Here is a 21,530-nt window from a genome sequence, read left to right as displayed (position 1 = left end):
TCAATGTTTTTCATCATAACATTGAAAATCAGCTTCATAACCATGTCTGACATGAAGTACTAGCATCTGAAACACACATTTCCTTACTTATTTATGCTTTTATTCTACGTTTATTGTGTCTTCTGTCTCCTGAAAGAGGGAATAGGCAATGCACAACTGGTAACTATTTAGATTTGGCTGATTGTCAAAGATGAAATCATTCAGTGAGTTCGCTAATGCAGATAAGATCCTGACTGCTGCTAAAAAAAAAGTTTGAAAAAACTCTTAAACTATCCTTTCTCAAACTATCCTTTTAAATGTAGTCCATTAGGTTATGTTGGTATAAAATCTCATATATTCTTTAGTAAAGGATGAAGTGAAGAAAAAATATATAACAGCCTAAATAAATAAATAGTATTCTAGCTGAATACTTGGAGTCAGATTTGACTTATGAGGGAGATGAATCAAAAGTATAGCTGCAGCACCATTTAAGTCAATTTGTGTCTTTAATAAAGAAGAGTGTTTAATCTTGCTTGTAGATTTATACTGCAGTCTGTAGTGCACACTTCAGAAGGAAGTAGCTACATAAGCATTGCCACGTAAGAGCAGACCCGGTGGTGGTGTGATTGAGTGGATAAGCCCCTCTGATGCGTGAATACTGAGATGCACACACTCCAGTGGAGTGGAGATAAGGCACAACAGCTACAGACCCATCCTGAGGGGCAAAGATAAGATATTTGTGCAGAGGATATACCAACACAGACCACTGCATGTAACACAGGAGTCACATAAATTTTAACGTTACCCGACTACATTGTATGTCGGTTATTTACTTCATTAAGTTAAAACGAGTCTTTCTAAAAACTGAACATGGCAAGTTGGTGACTTCTGGTTAGGGTTATCCAAGTAAACTTGGGAATATTTGAATCCGCTCCACACTTTAAGATTTGTGTTTGTAAAAAATAAAATACCTTTTACTTTTACTGTTGTAGTTATGTTGGTCCTAGGATTAAAATCCCAGTAAGGCCCATAAAACGAACTTTGTAGTTGTAATGGTTCAAACTGTCTGAATACTTTGCATCAGAATCACATTTATTGGCTAAGATTGTGTGCACGAACAAGAAATTTGTTTGAGTGCAGACATTAAAGCATTAAATATAAATAAACAGTACAGACATGAATGTCCAGGATGTGTGGAGTCTGCAGAGATGTTAGCTTATGACCTTTTACAATCCCTGAATGGAGGATGGGTCTAATAGTCTGTTTGGCTTGTGTCTCTTAATTATTTCTTTAAATGTAACATTTCCTACGTTTCAGGACATTCAGGAGTTAATTTAATACTCCAGTTTACACTCATCTAGTGATATTCTTTCACTTAACATTTTCAGTGTGTTTTTCTGACTTATTTGGAGTATTACTTTCCATGTGGGTGTAAGAAGACCTTTTTAGTGTTTGTGTGCACAATTAAAAACAATCTGCTTTCCCAGCCTTTGCCCCCCATGAGGAAAGGCCGGGGTCGTACGCAGCTAATTGAACAGACTAATGCTGAAAGCTCTCCAGTGGGAGTTAGACTTCTGAGCTGTTTTTTGGCATTTCCCACCCGTATTAAAGGATTTGCGTGTAGCATTTTGATGATTTCAACAAGCCAGGGGGGCTCAAACACATCATTAGTTTTGAGCTGAGAGATTTGGTAGCCTCAGCCGGCCTCTGTGCTGCATTTTGAAATGTGGAGGGAAAACAGCTTCAATGCTTGATTGGAGATAAATCAAGCATTTTAAAGATAAAATAAAAAGATAAAAAGTATTCACCACATTTTTTTTTTTTTTTTGGCTTTTCGGTCCAAACTTTAATGTCCAAGTAAAAACACTTCTACAAAATAATCACAATTAAATAAAAAAGTAAAACATTAAATAGTTGATTGCATAAATATTCACCCATTTAAAGTGACGTGTCCACACTCTGCTGTAATTTTAGGCAAAGATATTAATTTAAAGGGGGTGAATATTTATGCAATTACTATTTTTGTAAAAATCAGTTTAAAGTTTTGTGTAAACTTATCAAAAAGCCTAATTTTGTTGTTGCTGATTGATTTGTAAAAGCAATAAAAAGGTTAATAAAGGAGATGAATTATTTTTGCTAGCAATGTAAAAGCAAAATACCAAATACTACCTGATGAAAAATGAGGAATAATTTTGTAAGAGTAAAGGGGATTAGCAATTCAATTATTTGAGTGTTTAAATGATGAGAATGTAGCAATTTCTTATGGTACCAAATGAATCTTATAAACTCAGGTACAGTTTTCTTATTTTTTAAATGAATAAATCTATAAAAGGGACATATTTGTTCTGATTTTAAGCATAAATCCTTCGGTATGGGAATGCTCTTATGTGTATTTTACTGCAAAAAACAACCTGATTTCTACAGAATGCAGCCAAAAAAAGGAACACGATGACTGGGATTACTGGACAAAATGAGACCAAAATACACCATCTTGTTTCCCGCAGTCATAATGTTGGTCATAATGAATGACTTGGGTAGTCGGAGACTAGTTTTCATGAGTGATTCAAAGTTATTTTCAGTCAGTATGGGGGAATTTACAAAGTGGATTTATGTAAAAGCAACACAAACTGTTCTGAACTATATGAACTGATTTTTCTATCCAAACCAAAAGAAAAATCTGGTTGTATTAAAGTTTATTTTATCGTTGGTAACTGAATTAATAATGTTGGTAGTAAGTGCTTTTTTCATAAAAATAAACTAAGGGAACATTTTGGATCGTGGTTCAAAGATCAGAATGTTTTTTGATTAGTTGGGAGGTGAGAATATATCAGGTGATTACACTTCACTGATTTTGCATTTAGTGAGGGTGTTAAGAGAAAATGTGGCATATGAGTGGACAAAGTTACTTGATGCAATATCAATCAACACAGCAAAATGAAACTTGATAAACGTCAGTGTCTTTGCATGTTTTTTGTGGTTGTGTCAGAACAGAAATTAAGGATACAGACAGAAAACAAACAGCCTGACAACAAAAGACTTGAATAGCAATTCATATTCAACCTAATTAATTTTAATATAATCAATCGGGAAGTTGCCCCGTCATCTAAAAATATCAATTACAGCCATAACCAAGAACATAATTACCTTTCAGTCTCCGACTCGTGTTGTTTTACAGCTGGCATCAAAGGGGAAGTAATTGCAACAGCATTGATTTAAAGTAAAAGTGTCTTTTAGAGCTGCAAGATAAATCATGTTTCTACAAATATCTGAACCACTGATCAGCGTAATTTTATGGCAATAATTACATTCTTCATACGTCAGCAACAGTTGCTTTGCTTCATTTTTCCTCGATCTTTTTCAAGTCGGTGTTAATTGAGATTTTGAAGGTGTGTGAAATTTATTAACACCCAGACTCATTAGAAAGACGTTAGACATGTTTTCCCCCAGCGGATGCTGTTCCAGCTGAGGAAAAAGGTTTCTTCTGAGCCTGATCTGTGTGTGTTCTGCCTCTGCATCTGTGTCTAAGCTCATTAATCCCCTTCCAATCGGCCGTGACATGTTCATTAGCCTGCTGCCCGTTTGCATTGTTAATGCCAGGCTTTCCAATGTGTTTTCTGGTGTATACATGTGTAGTTTAATAAGCTCGAGTCCAGAAAGAAGATGTAGAGGCCATGTGCACAGACAAGGCTGATGAGTGCTGTAATAAAGAGAAGTTGAAGTTGCAATTGAACTCGTTAAACATCTCGGAGGAAAAACCCCGGAGTGTTGAGCTCCTGCTGAAACGTGGCAGGAAACGGCAGCTGAGTCACCGGGTTGGATGATGTTTTGATTTCAAAGTAAACATCACAGAGTGTATTAATGATCAATTCATTTCTTTTCTAATAACTCTCCATTTGCATCTGATCATTAATTCTTCAGATGTCATAGAGCTTCATGATATAAATAATATTTGCAAAACTATCTGGAAATCTTCAGCTTCACATTTTGTGACGTTCCAACCACAAACTTTCATTTATTTTCATTTATTCTACTTTCATTTATTTTTTTTGCGATAGACATAACTGTACTTTGGAAACAAGATGTGACATACAGTAAATGTGAAGTGCAATGAAAATGAGTATCACCCCCTGAGTCTGGACTTGAACTAGGCCATTCTAACACATCAATATGATCTAATCCGGTCCTGTGTATCTCTGATTGTTGGTTTGTGGTTGTTATCCTGCTGGAAGGTGAAGGGTTTTTTTTATTGCCCTTTTTTGGCATCTAACATGTTTTCGTCCTGTTTTTACCCCCAATATACTGCAAAAACACAAAACTTTACTCAGGATTTTTGGTATAGTTTCTAGTTCAAATATCTTACTCCTTGAAATAAGACAAAACTAACTTATAACAACTTTTCAACAAGATATAGGAGCTTGTTGTAAGTCAAAAGTTTCTTAACATTGATGAAAAACTACTTTTATTTTTTATTTTATTTTTATTCATTGTTGTTATAACAAGACATTTTTCCCATGTTATGAGTGAAATAATCTGTCAATGGAACCAGTACTTTTTTTGTCAATATTAAGGAAATTATTCACTTAAAATCCCTATTTGTTGCTGAAAAGTTATTGATGACTTAGTTTTGCCTTATTTCAAGTGTAGTAAAATATTTGAACAAGAAACTAGACCCAAAATACTTGGTAATCTTTTGTTTTTGCAGTTTAAATGTTGCCATCATTTTCAATAAGGTTCCCCCTCACCTACTGAAGAAAAGCACCCACAGCATGATGCTGACATCACCATGTTTCCCCCATGCGGATGGTGCATTCAGGATGATGTACAGTTTTGCCTGAAAGGCAAAAAGTTCAACTTTGACCCTTCTGACTTGAACACCTTCTTTCTTGTCTCCTGATTGTAGCAAACTTAAGTAATTTTCTACTTCTCCTATGTTGCATTACATGATATATCAATATTTGTGGCTGTGCCATAACAAAATGTGACAAAGCTCAAAGGGTGGGAATACCTTTGAAAGGGTACTGCATCTGTGTTTCCTTTGGTAAACCGAGTAAAGTCCAATAAAAGATTAATAGAATAAAATCCTGTTTTTGACAGCAGGCTTGTGTATCCTCCTCCTCTCTGCCCACTCGGGGTGATTCCCCATTGGCCTCATATATCATTGTCATTATTCCCTGATGCCTCTCTGCATTGTTGGGCTCTTGTCTAGTTGATGCATTGGACCTTTAAACATCCCTGCTCTCCCGTTGGTTGCTGCTGCAGAAGTGTTATTTTCCAAAAGGGACAGAGAGTTGTAAAATAAAAAAAGTGGAGTTTATTGCTGTGCTGTTTACTGGAACATCAAGCTGTCTTTGATTTGTCTCTGTGTTCTTGTATTACATTTTAAGTGTTTTGATTTATGGCAGATGACAGACTGGAATTGCAGGATGAGGTGTTGTTGTGAATTTTCAATTATTTTGAGCTCTGTGCTGTTTGTGGGTCATGTTTTTGAATTTATCCGTCTCTTCTGAAGATTGTAGAGATTATAAGATATGGATGAGTGTTGTGTGGTGCAACCTAATAACACTTTGCTGCTTTCCTTGATTAAAGGAGGATTATTGACAACTGACTAGAAGCGACTCAAGTTACTAGCCAGTTTTTCAGCGCATCTCTGTTGAAGAAAAACAATGTTTTAATTATGGTTGAACCTATTTAGGATTTAGATATTTTTGTCTGTACCCGTTTTCTGGACAATGACAGATGCCTGGTAATTCTTTCTAGAAGCCGACACGTCTTCAGCGGTCAGTCTCAGGCCAAACATTACTTAGGCTAAAGACTTTATATTAAATTTTATATAATTTTATGTTGTTAAAGGAAAATGACATGCAGTGTTTTCACTTCATTTTAAATTTTTCATTCACATTTGTCTCAGTTTCTCGTTTGTTTGTCAAAGATAGAAGGTCAAACAATGATTGGGAGAAAAATCCATTTCACTTTGGGCTGATTGTTCAACACAGGTTAAAGTGAAACTCCGACTGATTGAAGGAGCACTGCAAGAGTCATGTCTGAATTTGTCAAGTACATTAAGTGTACGATTACCAAAGCAGACAAAAAAGAAGTTCAACTAAACTGAAAAACAACTTCACTGCAACTTACAGGAAGTTAAGCCTTTAATTAATCGTACAGCACAAGGAATAATGTTCATTTGTTTGGTTCTATCAGCTACAGTTTGTGACTTCTTCTCTTTTCCTAGTGGAGTGTTTTCTTCTGCTGAGATGTTAACAGTTCATAAATCATATTTCCTTCAGCCAGTTTCTTACAGTTCAGGCACAAACATCAACTCTTCATGCCGTCTGTTTGTCTTTTATTTCTTTTCTTTTCCAGGTTTATTCCTATCGGTTTTTCATGCCCTGATGCTTTGATGTCTCCCTTGGTCTACCTGGATGTTTCCCCTGTCAGAATCTTTCTTTGCTGTTTCTTTCTTTTTCAAAATGATTAACACCTTCTGCAGCTCTCCGTGAGGATTTCACTTCCACAAAGATTTTTATAATGCTTTCCCGTGAAGGCCTTCAATTGCTTTTTTAACTGCTGCCCCTTTTTAATACTTGTATTTGTTTTAGAAAAGCAATTCTTTGACTTAACCTGGAAACTGTGCCATCACAAAACCAACTTTCAGCTGTTGAAAGAAAAGCTTTGTTTCTTATCTGTGATTTCAGATTTTATAGCTAGTTAAACCGATTTATGGTAGCTTGAAAAGCAAATAATCCAGCCCAAACAGTCAAACCCAACAATCAGCTATGTGATAGATTTTAATGTAAGACTGTCCATAAATCTAGAAAATGTTTTCTTAATGATATTACTCCACTTTTTCATTTCTTCTTCCCCCTAATCACTATAAACCATCTTCTTCTCAATCTTTTTATCTGTTCTCCATTAATTCTTCAAGTGTCTGCCCTTCATATCAATAACGCTCATCCCCCATTTCTTTCCCGCTCTTCAGCTTTCAGTATCTTCTTTTCAGATTCGTCACTGTCCCTGGGTCATCCTCTTTGCTGTGGTTTTTAAGTTTCAGTCCATCTAAATGTCCTATTTTAAACGGTTCTAGTAGAAGAGCGTCCTCTCCTGATCCTGTCTCCATTTTTCTCTCCTCCCTCGAGTCACAAAAGAGACCCTGAAGGTCTCGTGAAGGTTGTTGGATTTCCGTCTTTAAATGTTTCAGAGTTTTTATTTTTCCGTGGTGGTTTAGCATATTGATTCGTGACACACGTGCCAGCAGGGTTTTAACTGCAAGAGCTGTTTTTTAAGGCACAGCAGCAGGTTCTTGGGAGCTGCAAATACTTCATTATGTAAGACGTGTTTACCAGATGCCAATTTTATTTGTCTTCATCTTTGCTGCTGCTTTCTCTGATGTAAATTAGATCTGAGCTGTTAGTGCATTTTCGCTTCCTTGTTTTCAGTCATTTCATCTCGTGTTCTTCATCTTTTTCATAAAGCACAAATATTGAGATTCTCAAACAATTTAACTTGAATAGAGACATTTTGCATGAAAGATCTCTTAATATCTACATTTCAGAAAGTTTACTTGAGCTGATGTTTGTTACCAGAAATACTTTTTGTTACCTAACAGTTATTAAAATTTCATAACTTTTTAAGTCTACTAGAGTATTGAATTTCAGCTGTTTACGGCCAAAGTACAATGGTTAAATGGCTTTCAGAGAGCTGCTAAAGCAAGTTAATGAAGTCCTTTCCCACTGCCGGCTGCTGGTTTTGCTTCACTGCTTTAAGAACTACAACATATCCACAAAACTGGAGGTAGATTCAGGGGAGTAACCTTCAAGAAGATAAACCTGTAAGCTGTGACAACATGAGAGATTACATTATGCCGTTTCCTGCAGGCTCTGGTGGACCAGTTTGTGGTAACTTTGAGATAATTAGGCCACTTTATTATCTTTGGCTGGAGTGCATAAGGCGGCTGATATTGCTTGACTGAAAATGAACTGCTGCTTGTCTTGCGGATGAGTAAAATAGATTAAAATCATCTTAATGTCAACACAGGGCTAATAATCTAAATGCAGACTCCATTTATATCTAGTTTAAGCAAATTGCACCAGAACCACATTGTTTTTGTAGTCCTCAACATCGTGCTGAGGGAATTGAGGGAACATTTTTTTTTGTTTTCCTCCTGTTGAGCATGTTGATATTTGTTTGGCAGGGTTTCCCTCAGTGTATTATAAGCCTGGCAGGCCACCAGGCTTTACCTGTGCCCCCACCAGGCTTAGCATTGTTAATTTATTTTAGTTTTTTTTTAATTATTGCCTTTTTTAAAGACTTTATTGTTGGTGTTTAGGTATTAATCTTCCAGTCTTCCAATAACGCATAACTATCAGGTGATATTTTAAAATTTCCTGTCAACTATAAAGATGTTTTACCTCAGAAACATGTCGGGCAGCTGGATGACTAACCTAGCGCCCCGAGCAACGGGCTTAGCAAGTTTTCATTCTCATGTTAGAAAACATCCAGTTGTGCTCTAAAATTGTATATATGCACCCAGATATCATTTACTCTTTTGCTCAAAATACTGCGGACAGGCCTGGTGGAGGCAAATATTTGGTTCCTGTTTAACTTTTTCAGAGCAGCAAGGAGTTAGGTTTTAATATGTAGCGTATTGTTTCATCTCACTAGACCTGGTCTTTGTTCTTCTTTTTTATTCAGCCCAAGCAGCGCACGTCCCTGTCTTCCTCTCTGGATGTCCAGAGGCCAGTCAACCACAGCTGCGAACCCAGTGAGGTGAGCTCGTCTCTGGGCTACGCCAGCTTCAGCACCAGCCCTCCTGCCAGCCCCCCCCTCAGTCCCAACCAGGAAGATTCTGCAGGCTCCAACGACGACTGTCAGCTCACAGGTAGAGCCCTGGTGTTGATATTTCAAACTAAATGACCACTGTTTTGAGAAGAAAAAACATTAAAACCTACACATGCAGTGTTTATCCATCTGCTGACTTAGTTATAGGCGGTTTTAGCTCAATAGTTTATATGACTTTTGGCTTTAAGGGTGAAAAACATATTTTTTCGTCACTGATGTTCTTTTTTTGCTGCATCTTTGTTGCCAGACAAAGCACAGAAGATAATCGCTTCTGCCCCTGGGACCAAATGAGATCTTATTCCCTTTGCCCTTGGTGTCAAGGAATTGAAATCATATTTCTGCTCCTGTCACACAGGAGGGTAAACCCAAGAGGTAGACAAACACCTTATAGGCAGAAGTCAGATCTCTGGAAAAAGACTGTTGGCCTCAGATGGACTGAGGAGGCAGAAAACTTTCCATTCAGACTGGATAGGACTGCAGAATTACAGATTATTTTTAGAGTGATCCAAAGTAATAGAAAATTGGTATCATTTGGTTCTTGAAGTAAAAAAACAAAAACTATTCACTGCATTCAGAAACTATCACAAGTTAAGTTGGTTTTATCTAATCTTAGGAAGTAAACGTTATTTAATTGAGATACCTTGTATTTTTATTAAATTCAACCATTCAAATTCAAAAATTATTTGTAGATATGAGAAAATATTGGCTTCATATCTCAAGAAAACACGTTTTGCAATGGCAAGATAATTAAATATTTTCTTTTGAAATAACATCTTGCATTCACCATGTTCTGCCTGTCATTAAAATGAGTTTGACTCATTTTCCTGTCGACACTATTCAGCTTTAGCAATTAGTAGTTAACTTAAATTAATATGTACAATATTAGCTCATTTACTGGTGCTAGCTAACACTAGCTGTTTTCCTAATAATATGTTATATTCCAACAGTAGTTGATTGTACTTTTTTGTGCTTGAAAGTCCTATTTTAGAAATATACCAAATCACAGTTTAATTGGAACAGAAACATTTCTTCTCTCTGTGCAAATTTTACAAGAAATCATTGTAATTTTTTGGATACTTAAAATAAGTTTTAAAATGTTCAGTGTGCTGCACGTTATGTCCAGTGTGTACTTTGTGGCTAAAGTAATTTTTTCTTAACAAATGAACAGCTACCTGTTTGACTGTAGCTCTTGTAAATCAGTTTGTAAAAATCTGTGCAGCTGATAATTAGATAAGATCATCGCTCTCCAAAGGGAAACTTCACTACATATCTTAAAATCAAGGTTTCAAAACATCAGCAGAAAAAGTTACTTTGGTTCAGTGGGGAGTCCTTTTTACTGTCATAGCAGATAAAGTGTTGTTGGTTTCATCTAATAATGCTTGTTCTCCCCTTCTGAGTTTCGGAGTTTCATCTCCAAATGGAATAGAAGCAGTAATGAAATGAGGTGGTTTCACCAACAGTGTAATGATTAAGTTGCTCACAGACACTTTTCAGTGCATTTATTAAAGAAGCAAATAATAAAAACAAACAGATTTTTCCTTTCTGCTTGCTGCTTCTCTGTCAGATTTACCTCTGACCTTCATGTCATTAATGTCATTTCCTTGTCAAGCTGCTTGTGTTACCATAGCAGTGGGACTCTTTGTTGTCATGGCGAAGCAGTGGCCTTGGTTACACTCATTAACCAGTGACGTAATCATTAGTACTTCCGTCTCTCACCTGGCTTTCAGTCCAGCTGTCCCTCACACACACAAGCGCGCGCCCACACACACCCCTACCAGGCACAGTGGAGTGGGAGCAGGAGAGAGGGTGTGTGTGTGTGTGTGTGCGCTTGTTTCATCCTGCTGCAGTTCAGAAACCCTGCTGGACTTTGATCGGTGTGGAGCCTGAAATGAAAAAATAAATAAATAAACCCACACCATCAATCCACAGGTGTGTGTGTGTGCAGCAAACACACACCGACTTAAAAAGAGTGAAACCCTGAGACATTTTCTGCTTTTATTCCCATTGAAGTGCTGCAGGAGTAGTGGTGTAGCAACGAGTCGTTTCCCTCTTGAAACGTCCGCCTTGGCTTGATGATGATTTCTTCTGAGGAACTAATGTTGCTCAAAGTCAAACATTTCCTGTTTTGACTTTCAACATCTTCCCTATGTTTTCCATAGGAACACATTAGAAAGAATTACTCCCTAAGTCCCACTTGAGCAGCTCTTAATCCCTTGTAACCTGTAATAGCATTAATGTGTCTTTGGTGTTTTGTTCCGTATGCAGTGAATGGGATTTTTGAATATGCTAATCTGGCTCTGCTTACATCGAAGCTTCCCAACAGACTTTCCTTCCATGATGGAAAGAGCAAAGCAAAGTAAAATAATGATATGAACTTTCGGTGAGAATCAGAACTGCAGCATCTTAGTCATTTTTGATTCTTTGCGGTCGTGTCCAGCACAGGTGATTGGAATATTGTAGGAGAGCAAGATGGTTGAAAAAAAAAATGCATGAGAAATAAGACATTCCCCCTGAGATGTGGAGTGTATGATTTGTTCAACATTTAATAATTTTGGTTTGTGAGCAGATTCTTTTTTTTTTAATACACAACTACTCAACACTATAGGCTATTGTCTGGGTGTTGTTCAATTCAATAACATTGGCAGGAGAAAAATAAAATAATCAAATGCATACAAATTAGTGTGTTTGGGAACAAAGTTGAAAGTTGGTGTTCAAGTGACACCACACCACAAAATCCAGCTTTGTCATTTTGGATAAATTTGCCAACAGTTTTTCTTTGAAAGAACAAAAATAACACAGACATAAAAGCAGGAGGATTTCCCAATTCAGCTCTGTTTTTAAATTGCTTTGGTCTTTACAAGAATATGATTCTGTATACAGTATATGGAATAGGGAATCCATAAAAGTGAGAGAAGACATTGAAACTGAAGTAGTTAAAGTAAATAAATGACAAAATATCACATATTCCATGAAACTCAGTGAATTTCTTGCTTTAAGCTTTTGCATAAATAAATCCACCGTATTATTTTCTTAGAATGCCTACTTTGTGTAAAACACAGGGAGATCAATCATGCAAATACGCAATAGAACATGATTTTCTTTTATTATTTTGTTACAGACCCAAAACAGAATGGCGGCCTGGACCAAGAGCCTCATCTCCTATATCAAAAAAATCAACTTAATTAGAGGTTTAAAACAAATGTTTAACAAACCTAAAAAAAAATTTAATGAAATGTAGAATTACTTTAGGCTCAACAACAAAGGTAATTTGTTTTTTATAAAAAATTGATAGAAATGTTCCTCGGACACAGAGAAAGACAACAAAGTCAGAGTTTTCAGAGTTTTGTTTTGATAGTATACGTGCCTTTTTCTAATGTTAAAAAACAAACAAAAAACATCAACAACTTCCAAATACTTGTCCTGATATAAAAATGTTATACTATATCACTCTATTTTGTGTTAGGCATTTCTTCTCCCCACCTCCTTTGCTCTTTCTCTCTTTTCCCCTCTCTCTAGTTCACTGTCTAAACTTCCTGCACCAGGAATAGATTGGCACCTATTTATTTTTTCCATTTTAAGTTTTTTCACAATCCCCCCCCACCTTCCCTCCTTCTCTGTTTTCTTCTGCCGCTCTGCTCATCCCTCTTGTTCTTTCCTTATTAGCCGTGTAAGGCTCATTGTGGGGTAACCATGGTAACTAGAGGCTAACAGGGAGAAAAGAGACGTAGACAGACCGAACAGAGCAGCATTACATGCATGTGGGTACAGAAGACAGTCTCGGGATTCAAAAGATGCCAGTGAAGAAAGCGAGTGGGTGATGGAGAATGGGAATCTTGTGTTGCAGGGAGAGGAGGGGGATGTAATGTGAGAATTAAAAATGAGGACAAGGAAGTGAGGAATCACTTTTGTTATTCTGCATACCATATAAGGTGCTTCCTTCCTTGCCTTCACATCTGTATCTCCTCTAATTTTCTTCCCTAAAATCCATAAACCGTTCTCTGATGCTAAGCTAACAATATACACAATGAGCCCTCCAGCCCTGCAGCAGTTTATGCTGGTGTCAGCCACCTGCGTAGGCTGCTGGACAGAAAGTAGCCCTATTTATAACCCAATCTATCACCAGGGCTGCTGTTTTGCTACATAACTCAGCTTTATGCAATCCCAGCTTCAGACAGAGTACCGAATGCAGTGCAGTGTTTATGCAGAAGCAGTTGCAGTCCATGAATTATGCAGAACCCCCCTTCAATAAGTCGGTAACAAACATGCACCAACCTGCAGGTGTCAATTTGTTTATCTGGAAACGCTTTAGTTGCTGAAAACGTCATAGCTTCTCGTAAGCTCATGTTTTATTTGTTTGGGGTTTTTTTTTGCAGCAGCAGCAGCAGCTTTCTACTTTAAAGATATACAGTTGCAAAAAATAGTTTTTAAATTTAGACAATTGAGTCATCTGAGTACTGTACAGATTTTCTTTCCCACCTTGGCTTCACTTTTTGATTCATTTACCAGATAATTTTCTTTGTCAAATTCCTATTAAACTAACAGTAGATCTCTGTTTTTAAGTGTAAAGGAGTTTAAATGATGATCAACTATAAGGTTTAATTCATTCATTTAGTTATTTTCAATGAAATAATGAATATTTGTTGTCTGCTTATCAGAACATTATTACATAAAGTATTATGGAAGAGGACTATTGCCACCGGGAATAAAAACAAGACCTTTTCTTAGAATTAACCCTAATTTTATAGTTTTAGCCAGTTATTTGTTCATCACAAACCCATCTCACTGAACAAGTCTGATTATTTTGTGTCCATTTTTCTCTTTTGTTCAGAGCTAAACATTCCTACATCATAGGTATTCACTCACCTTACAGTGCAAACATCCCAACCGGGACGAAACTAATCAATGATCTTGATCAATTAATGAGCCTTTAGTACCTAAACAATGGACAGTGTTGTGTGTTTGACTGCACTGCTTGTTTTATACAAACAATCCACCTTAAACTCATTAAACTGATGATGTTGGAATCAAACACTAATCAAATATCACTTAGCCCACCTGCACAACATAACTTGATGCATAACTTTAAAAACATTCTTTTATTTTGTAAGACACCTACAAATACCCCAACAAAGCCTTGAGATGTACTGTTCTCATTAGAAGAGGAACAAAACTTAGCAGGACTTTACATTTGTGTCATAAATTGAAAGCATTTACCATTGGTGAGTACCAGACTCTATAATTTAACTCTAATTAACCTAAAGTTGTAATTAATGATTAATAAGGTCTGGAGCACATCTTCTTTGCTCTTGACCTGATTCAGCTGCGCTACCAAGGCAGGGTCGGGATTTTTGCCTAGTCAGTCTAAACGTTCCTTGTTTTTCTAGCCAGGATAACAAAATGATTTGTTTGCTAGTTGGCAAAATTATTAGGAGAAATTTTTATATATCCCTAAAATTTTTCTTAGAGTTTTGTAGTACTGCATTTTAGCTGCATTACTGGCTCAAACCTTATAGGTTTTCTTCCACCGAATGTCTCACAGTAGTTCCATTCAGCTACTTTTGTAACTGAAAAATCTACTTAGGGTTCCTCTTTACATGGTACAATAACAGTCAATGTGCTTCAATATTTCCACATTGTTCTTTCCTCATGTTTCCATCTGTTTTGTAAACAGCAAAACATCCGCAGAACATAATGCCGCTTTCCCAGTTTGGATGCTGTTATCCCTGTTTTCTCTAAATGTAGTGGTTTTCTTTATGAGCAGTTGCTTCAAGTTTAGTTTCATCAAACCGTGCAATTCATTTGTCTCTATATGTATTTTCAAACTGTAGCTTTCCTTTTTCACTTTTGAAGTAATGACTTCTTCCTCAGGTACATGACTTGTTCTACTGTGGATATTGACACCGTTTTATAATTTAAGTAATTCTACCTCATTCAAAGTTTGTTTTAAAGTCAAACATTGGTCTTTTATTTCTTTTTCTATCCTTTATGATTACCTCAGCATCTTGGCCCGAGAGTGTAGTGCTCCTTACAGTTTGTGAGTCCAAACGCGATGAAATAATCATTAGCTGAACTAATCTGAAAGTCGATCAAACTCCTCTGCTGCACCAGCCGTTGCATATAAATGTGAGAACATCTTTAGCAGTGTAGATGGAGTATCTGCATAGTGTAGCCTGAGATAAAAACACACTAATTTGGACTTTTATTTAAATACAGTGAATTGTTCAGCATGTTTCAGTCTCTGTAGAGATTTGTCCGTGATCCTTTGCACTAAATTCAAGCTTTCCTGAGTGCTGTATTTGCACACTTGTCAATACCTGGTCCAGTCTATGCATCATTGTGTGATTTTCCATTCAGTCTTTTCTGGTTTAGCTTTTAAAAGGAAGACCCAACATAATGATGAGTCATGAAGCTCACACAGACATCCAGACTCTGTTCAGAAAAACTAAATGGAAAGAATGTGGAGAAATGTACTGTGAAAATCATCCTGCTGTTGGTCACACAGAAAAAAAGAATAAGATCAGGGAAAACCTTATATTGTTTAACATTTTACAGTGATGTGGATGAATAAAATAACCCCTTTGTTCGGAATTGAATTCATTGTTCAGAAGTTTTAGGCGTGATAGTTTAAAGCATTGCAAGGTGATGAAAAAGAAAATCTCCAATTTGATATAACTTAGATATGCTTACACAGGAAGAATTTATATACAGTTTTTTTTATAGATAATAAAAAATCTCACCTTTGCCACTGCTTTCTGTCTCACACCAGCACTAAATGTATTTCCAGTGACACCAGTGAGAGACTTCCGTCACTCTTCATGGGACTTGAAAAATGTGTTACCACAGGAGACAAGCCTGTTGCTGTGGCAATAAACTCTGGAGTCAGAAATGAAAGAGCGAATTCAGCGTGTGGAAAGTGGCTCCCCTCCACCCGAAGGCTGGCTTTAGATACGCACAGGCTATCAGCAATAAAGTAATGCTCTCAGCAGGGAGTTGCTATCTGCAGCCTTCCACAGAAAAGAGTCGAGCCCAAACTGTTGGTGCGTGTTACTGTAAAACCACTTCTGGTGTCATAAACACTTTGTCTCCATGCAAATTACCAATGCATTCACATTTTGTTTTTAGGTACGATAAAATATCCAGTGTTTTAACTGGTAAAAAGTGACAAAAAGGCAGAATTAGATACAGATTCAGATTTGTGTATTGATTCATGAGTAAGTGACTGATATTTTTGGGTAAAATTGTATATTTAGCTACAATTGTTCGCCCACAAGAGATATTTTGAAGGTAAATAGCAGCAAACAGTGATTAAATAAGAAACCATACCGTTTTTTAAGTCTGGTTTTACTTTGTGAATATATTCAGATATGACTTGAAACTTTAGAAGTCACCTTTTAAACACATAGTTTGGTTTTAAAAAAAAAAATCCTGAATGAGTAAAAAAGGTGCTTTCAAAAAATATCTATAGAGCATATTTATTGGGATAAAAGTTGTAAAATTTAGCTGTGGCGTTACAATCTCTCTTGTCTGTATTAATCTGATCATATTTGGATGAAAGTTTAATTCTCTGTTTGTTGTCTATGAACACCTCCAAAAGATAAAATAATAACTGAATTAAGAAGTTTGACCTGTTTGCTGTTTTAGTCATTCCATGCAGTGCATTTTCATCAGTGCAGACAGAGCCTCTGCATAGTGTCACAGGAGGTTTTGTAACTTTTTATGAGGTTGTTGCAGAGATGATTTCTTAGTTTTTACATATATTATCTATATGTGGCATCTGAGTTGTAACTATGTAGTTTTCTGACATGTTAGCTTGGCTTACTTAGAGCTCAGTTTAAGTCATAATCTGATGTACAAACTGTTACGCTTAGAAATCAGAAGATTGAAACAAAACTGACAGAATGTGGGCGCTTCCTTTGATTAATTTAAAATAACTTCTTGGTTGGAATGAAAACTTTCTGCCTGCCTCTTGAAAGTATTTTTGTTTCCACTTGGCTAATGATGTGACCTTTCCAACAACTCTCAAAAGGAAGATTTTCCTGGCTCTCATTTTTAACTCAACTAGTTTTTTGTTGCCTTTTATGTTTTCTCAACTCAACCAATTATCATGTGATGTCGCATCATCTGGATGTTGGTTTGTTAGCGCAGCCCCGCCCGTAACTGGATGTTCGCTTCAGCTCCTGCAGCACCAGCTACATGTAGAGATGACTGACAGCTCAGATATTGCTGTGTAGTTTTTAATAACAGTTGCTGCGCTGCCACAAGAGACGCAGCGACGAATGCATCCTTATCAGATGTTTGGATCATCTCTCAGGTTCTCCTGCTGATGCGCACAGAAAAGAAACAGCACGATGTTTTTTTGTTTTTTTGCATGTGCGTTCCTTTGAGCCATTTTCAACAAAAATGGGGGACATGATGGTGATGTGGCGAGATTGCTTGTCACCTTGTTTTGCTCACGTTTGTTGTGTTTTTCTGGAAATTCGGAGTACTCTGTGACCTTCAGGCTGTGTTAAAATCAATAATGAATAAGGCTCGGCTCCATTTTTGATAACCTGTCATGGATACTCGACTTTTAGAAGCCTGTTGTGATCATGTCAGAATTTACTTTGACAGATAAAACCTCATTTTCACCCCATTTTCTCTTCTTTCCATTTCAACATGCTTTCACCTGGTCTCTCGTTCATGCCTCATGTCAGTCAGGCCTTCATTCTGTCAGACACTTTATTCTCCAGACACTTTTGTTCTTTTCCTATTCCTTGTTTTCAGAATCCACCCTTAACTTTACCGCCTTTTAAAATTTCGTCTTATTACAACAGACTGTTTCACCATTGCTTAATTGTCTTTCTCTCAAATTTTATTTGTACTTGGTCAGAAAATCTAAAATTAAAGTCAGTTTTATTTTCCTTTTTCCTCTTTTGTTTTTTCTGTGCTTTTTGTATTCATTTAGTATACTTTGACACAAGGTGGCAAGGTATTTAAATGTAAAGAATAAACCATGTGATAATTTTTTATACACTATTTTTCTCAAATTTATCTGTGTAAAATTGTATTAATGGTTTAATCTCAAAAGCAATTCCTCACTTCTTAAAAATCACACTTGCAACAGCTTTAACATTCTAGCGAGATCTGGTAAGAAAAGCTTAAAGTTGTAGCTAAATTGTTATGTATTTAGCATTTTCATGATTAATGAATAAAATATTTTAGGATACTTTGATACATTTGCACAATTAGATAAGAATGTTAGTTTATCTGTGAATTAATTTTCACTGATGTGACGTCCCACCTCTGAAGCCCAAATTAATTTGATATTTTTCCTTTCAATATCATGCAATAAATGTCAGTCAATATGCAAAACAAAAAAAATGCAGAACCAGACAGTGTTTTGTGACCAAACTACAAAAGTATTTAAAATAAGGCATACATTGGTCTTAAAAAAAGAAGTCAGATCAGCAGTAACTGCATTACTTCAGTGGAGAAATGTTAAACTTTGAGAAAAAGTCTGTCTTTAAAGTCTGTGTTGTAAGAAATGTTAGATATAATTTTGTTTGTATTCTTTTTGGTGCCATTTCTGAAAGGAAGTAATGAAAAGCCTAATGGGATTTTTTTTTTCTCGCAGTTACTATTTCCAAAGCAAAGTGAATCCAATATAGTTTGAAGTTTTTGGAAAAATAGTAAGTCTGTGTATCCTCTGTTCTCATGGAAATGGAACCAAAAAGTTAATAATATTTTTCTGTTGAACTTGGAAAACTTAATATGAATGGACTTCTTTTTTTTTAACGTTGCTTTTATAGTGACGTCAGAAACCCAAACACGTTCCCTCAGGCACCGTAAAAACAGATTTTCATAATTCTGTGAAAGATAATTACTAAAACACAATATTTAATGAAACTACGGTACATATTACTTTTTAATCTGAAATGAAATTGTGTACTCAGATTGCGTAGTTTCTGAGCATGTAATAAAGATGGCACGTCGGAGCGGGATAACCGCAGTTGGAACTAATGAAGTTAATTATGTCCACATTCCAGTTCCACGCCTTTCATAACAGGCTTACAGGCTGTGTCATATTTTACAGAGGCACATAAGGAATAGCAGCTTGTGATTTATGCTATACATCCCTGTTTTCTTTATATATATAGTGAACAAAGCCTCTTAAAATGTAGAGTCAGAAGAGAAAAAAGCCATGGAAAAAGTATAAACATCAGCAAAACAATGTTTTTTATATTTATTCCAAAAAATATAAAGTGATTTACTATGAATAATACTAGGCTGTTTTCTTTTGATCATAGTTATCTAGGCATGACCAGATAGTGACCTACTTTCAGCTTTTTGGTTAATTTCTGAAAACTAGCACTTTGCTGAGTGTTGTGTGTTAAAATACATGGATTTAGCGATGTATTTGTTGTTTTGTTATCCAAAAGTATATCTTAACTAAAATAGATAAGACTAAAGGACATCAAAATGCTCCATTAATTTACATTTTTAAAGTTTTACCAAGTTTTATCACGTAATTATAAAGGAAAAAGAGAACAGAATATTTAAAAAATACGTGAGTTTAATAACTATTCAATATTCCAGTTTTCTAAGAGATAAATATATTGTTTTAAGCTCTAGATTCCCTCATATTAACTTTATAATGATCAACTCATGGTAGGCAGCTTCTAGCTTTAGCATGGTACCTGGAACCATTGCTTAAGACTTGAGAAAGTCTTAATAAATTACATACTTGTGATGTTTACTGCACAATCACAGCTGTATTAGTGTTGTTGTTTCTTCAGAATTGAACACATCTTTTCCAAACAGTCTGTCTGCAGGCGGTGCTGCTGCATGCCACAACCTGTTTGCAATAGTGTATATTGTGTCGCAATAAAAATCCAGGTATGCAGTGGGTTGCATCCACTGCTCTTTCACCATTCCATTCTTAGATAGTTGCTGCTCTTCAGCAGAGGAAGACAGAGTCTTACAATAAAAGCTTATTGCCGAACATAAACTTTGATTGCTCCTTCATTTGAGCCGGTACTTCTCAGGTAAGGAACACAGCTTTACTCAAACACATTTACTTCAGGAGGCCAGCGATTGTTTGGAGCCAAATTAGAAGTATAGCCTGTCCTGTAATCATGCTTCAATGAGTTATAATTATGCTATTTTAACTTCGCCTCTACCTGAGGTATAACCGTTGTATGTACTGTAATTTACTTTACAGATAATTTACTTTTCTGTCTATAAAAACCTTTTTTTCCAGCTCTGCTTACTCCACTTTTCCCTCACTTTCCTGGAGGCTGAAAGCTCTCAGATACCCAGAAAGTCAGGTTGTTCCCATAGCTACCAACATGCTCACCTGTTACCATTGGTCCTCAACTTTAGCAAAAAAAGCAAAAAGCAAAGGGTGAAGAAGAGTTCTGAGTAGAATGAATAATGTAGATGTACATACAGAGAGAATACAGTGCAAGTTTAACTATGAAAAATGTTAAGTTTTTAGGATTTAGGGAAAGAATGACCTCAAAATATTTCAATGAGTAGTTGTGCAGATTTACCATTACTATTCTATGTAAAATAAATGACATATTTCTCCACACAAGTAAATTTTCAGTGCTTTGAATCAAAAGTCAAAGCGTTTTTTTGTTTAACTTTGCTGCTAGCTGCAAATCTTATTCAAAATTACAAAAAAATACAAACAAAAAAACTAATTAGAAACCAAGCAGTTCTAATATGTGTCCACACTCCATTAGCATGTACGTCTCAAACCAGCTTTTCAAACACCTTAGCTTGTTTAAACAGGTTGAACTTTAATATTTCAAAAATGTATTTTTTTTAGCTGATAGTTACTTTTTAATTAGTTGCTTCCTATAAAGAAATGCACAATCCTACACTAATGTTATTCTCCACTGAGGAGGTCAAATGTGATGGCACCAATAATTTAACAATATTGTTAAATTATTGCTACATCATTTTAAAAAAAGTTGCTTCTTCTAAGTATCACCTGGTTTCAATATGTGAAATAGTGCTGTGTGAAAATGGAAGCAAAGGTTCAAGCAAAACCTGAGTTTTCGGAGGCGACCTGGGAAGAAAAAGTCTAAACATGATTGGAATAATCCTAGTCAGCAATAAAACTTTACATTTTTTGACACTTATAAAACCTAAGCAGGTTTTATAAGTGTATATAAGGTTTTATAACCTGCTTATAAAATCTTTTATTCTGATTCCTCTGGATAAGTTAAGCAATTTTTTTGCCCATTCAGGTTTTTTTTTTATTGAGATACAATAAAACTATTTTAAATAAAAATGAGCTCATATGATGGAGTTCAGCTGTTTTTGCAACATGAACTTCTTAGTTATATTTCCCCTAATGTCAGACATTTCCAAGTTTTGCTGGTATAATTGATGCTTTAACAACATGGACCAATTAAATATGAACTAAATACATTATTGAACTGCTGGACTGAGTAATATAAGTATTTAGGATTAAAGCTTTTTCAATTTGCTCAGTGCTTGTCAGAGCTTGGTTTGCTGTTGGAGATGAGATGCTGTCGGCTCTATTTCGATGGTTGTGAAATGTGTGTGTATACACAACCATCTTAAAAACACACACCCCGGGGAGAAAAGGGAGGAGTGGAGCCAAATGTTTCACTACACCTCCTAAAATCAGCAACAAAAGGATAACTAGAAAGATTTATGAAGTGCAGTGTTGTATTTTACCAAAATAAATGTTGTGAAGACCT

At 35.9% G+C, this 21,530-nt stretch overlaps 1 protein-coding gene across 1 annotated transcript in view; it reads left to right on the top strand.

Moving 5' to 3' along the window:
- anks1b (ankyrin repeat and sterile alpha motif domain containing 1B) overlaps nucleotides 1-21,530 on the top strand; it is a 148,447-nt gene that overhangs the window by 109,182 nt on the left and 17,735 nt on the right. Inside the window, exon 13 of the mRNA XM_032590158.1 lies at nucleotides 8,668-8,854. Within this exon, the coding sequence (XP_032446049.1) occupies nucleotides 8,668-8,854 (187 nt within the window). The remainder of the gene's footprint in view (nucleotides 1-8,667; nucleotides 8,855-21,530) is intronic.

Source organism: Xiphophorus hellerii, chromosome 17 (assembly GCF_003331165.1).
Source record: "Xiphophorus hellerii strain 12219 chromosome 17, Xiphophorus_hellerii-4.1, whole genome shotgun sequence".
In the NCBI taxonomy this organism is placed as follows: domain Eukaryota; kingdom Metazoa; phylum Chordata; class Actinopteri; order Cyprinodontiformes; family Poeciliidae; genus Xiphophorus; species Xiphophorus hellerii.
This window is presented reverse-complemented; position numbering and strand designations above follow the sequence as displayed.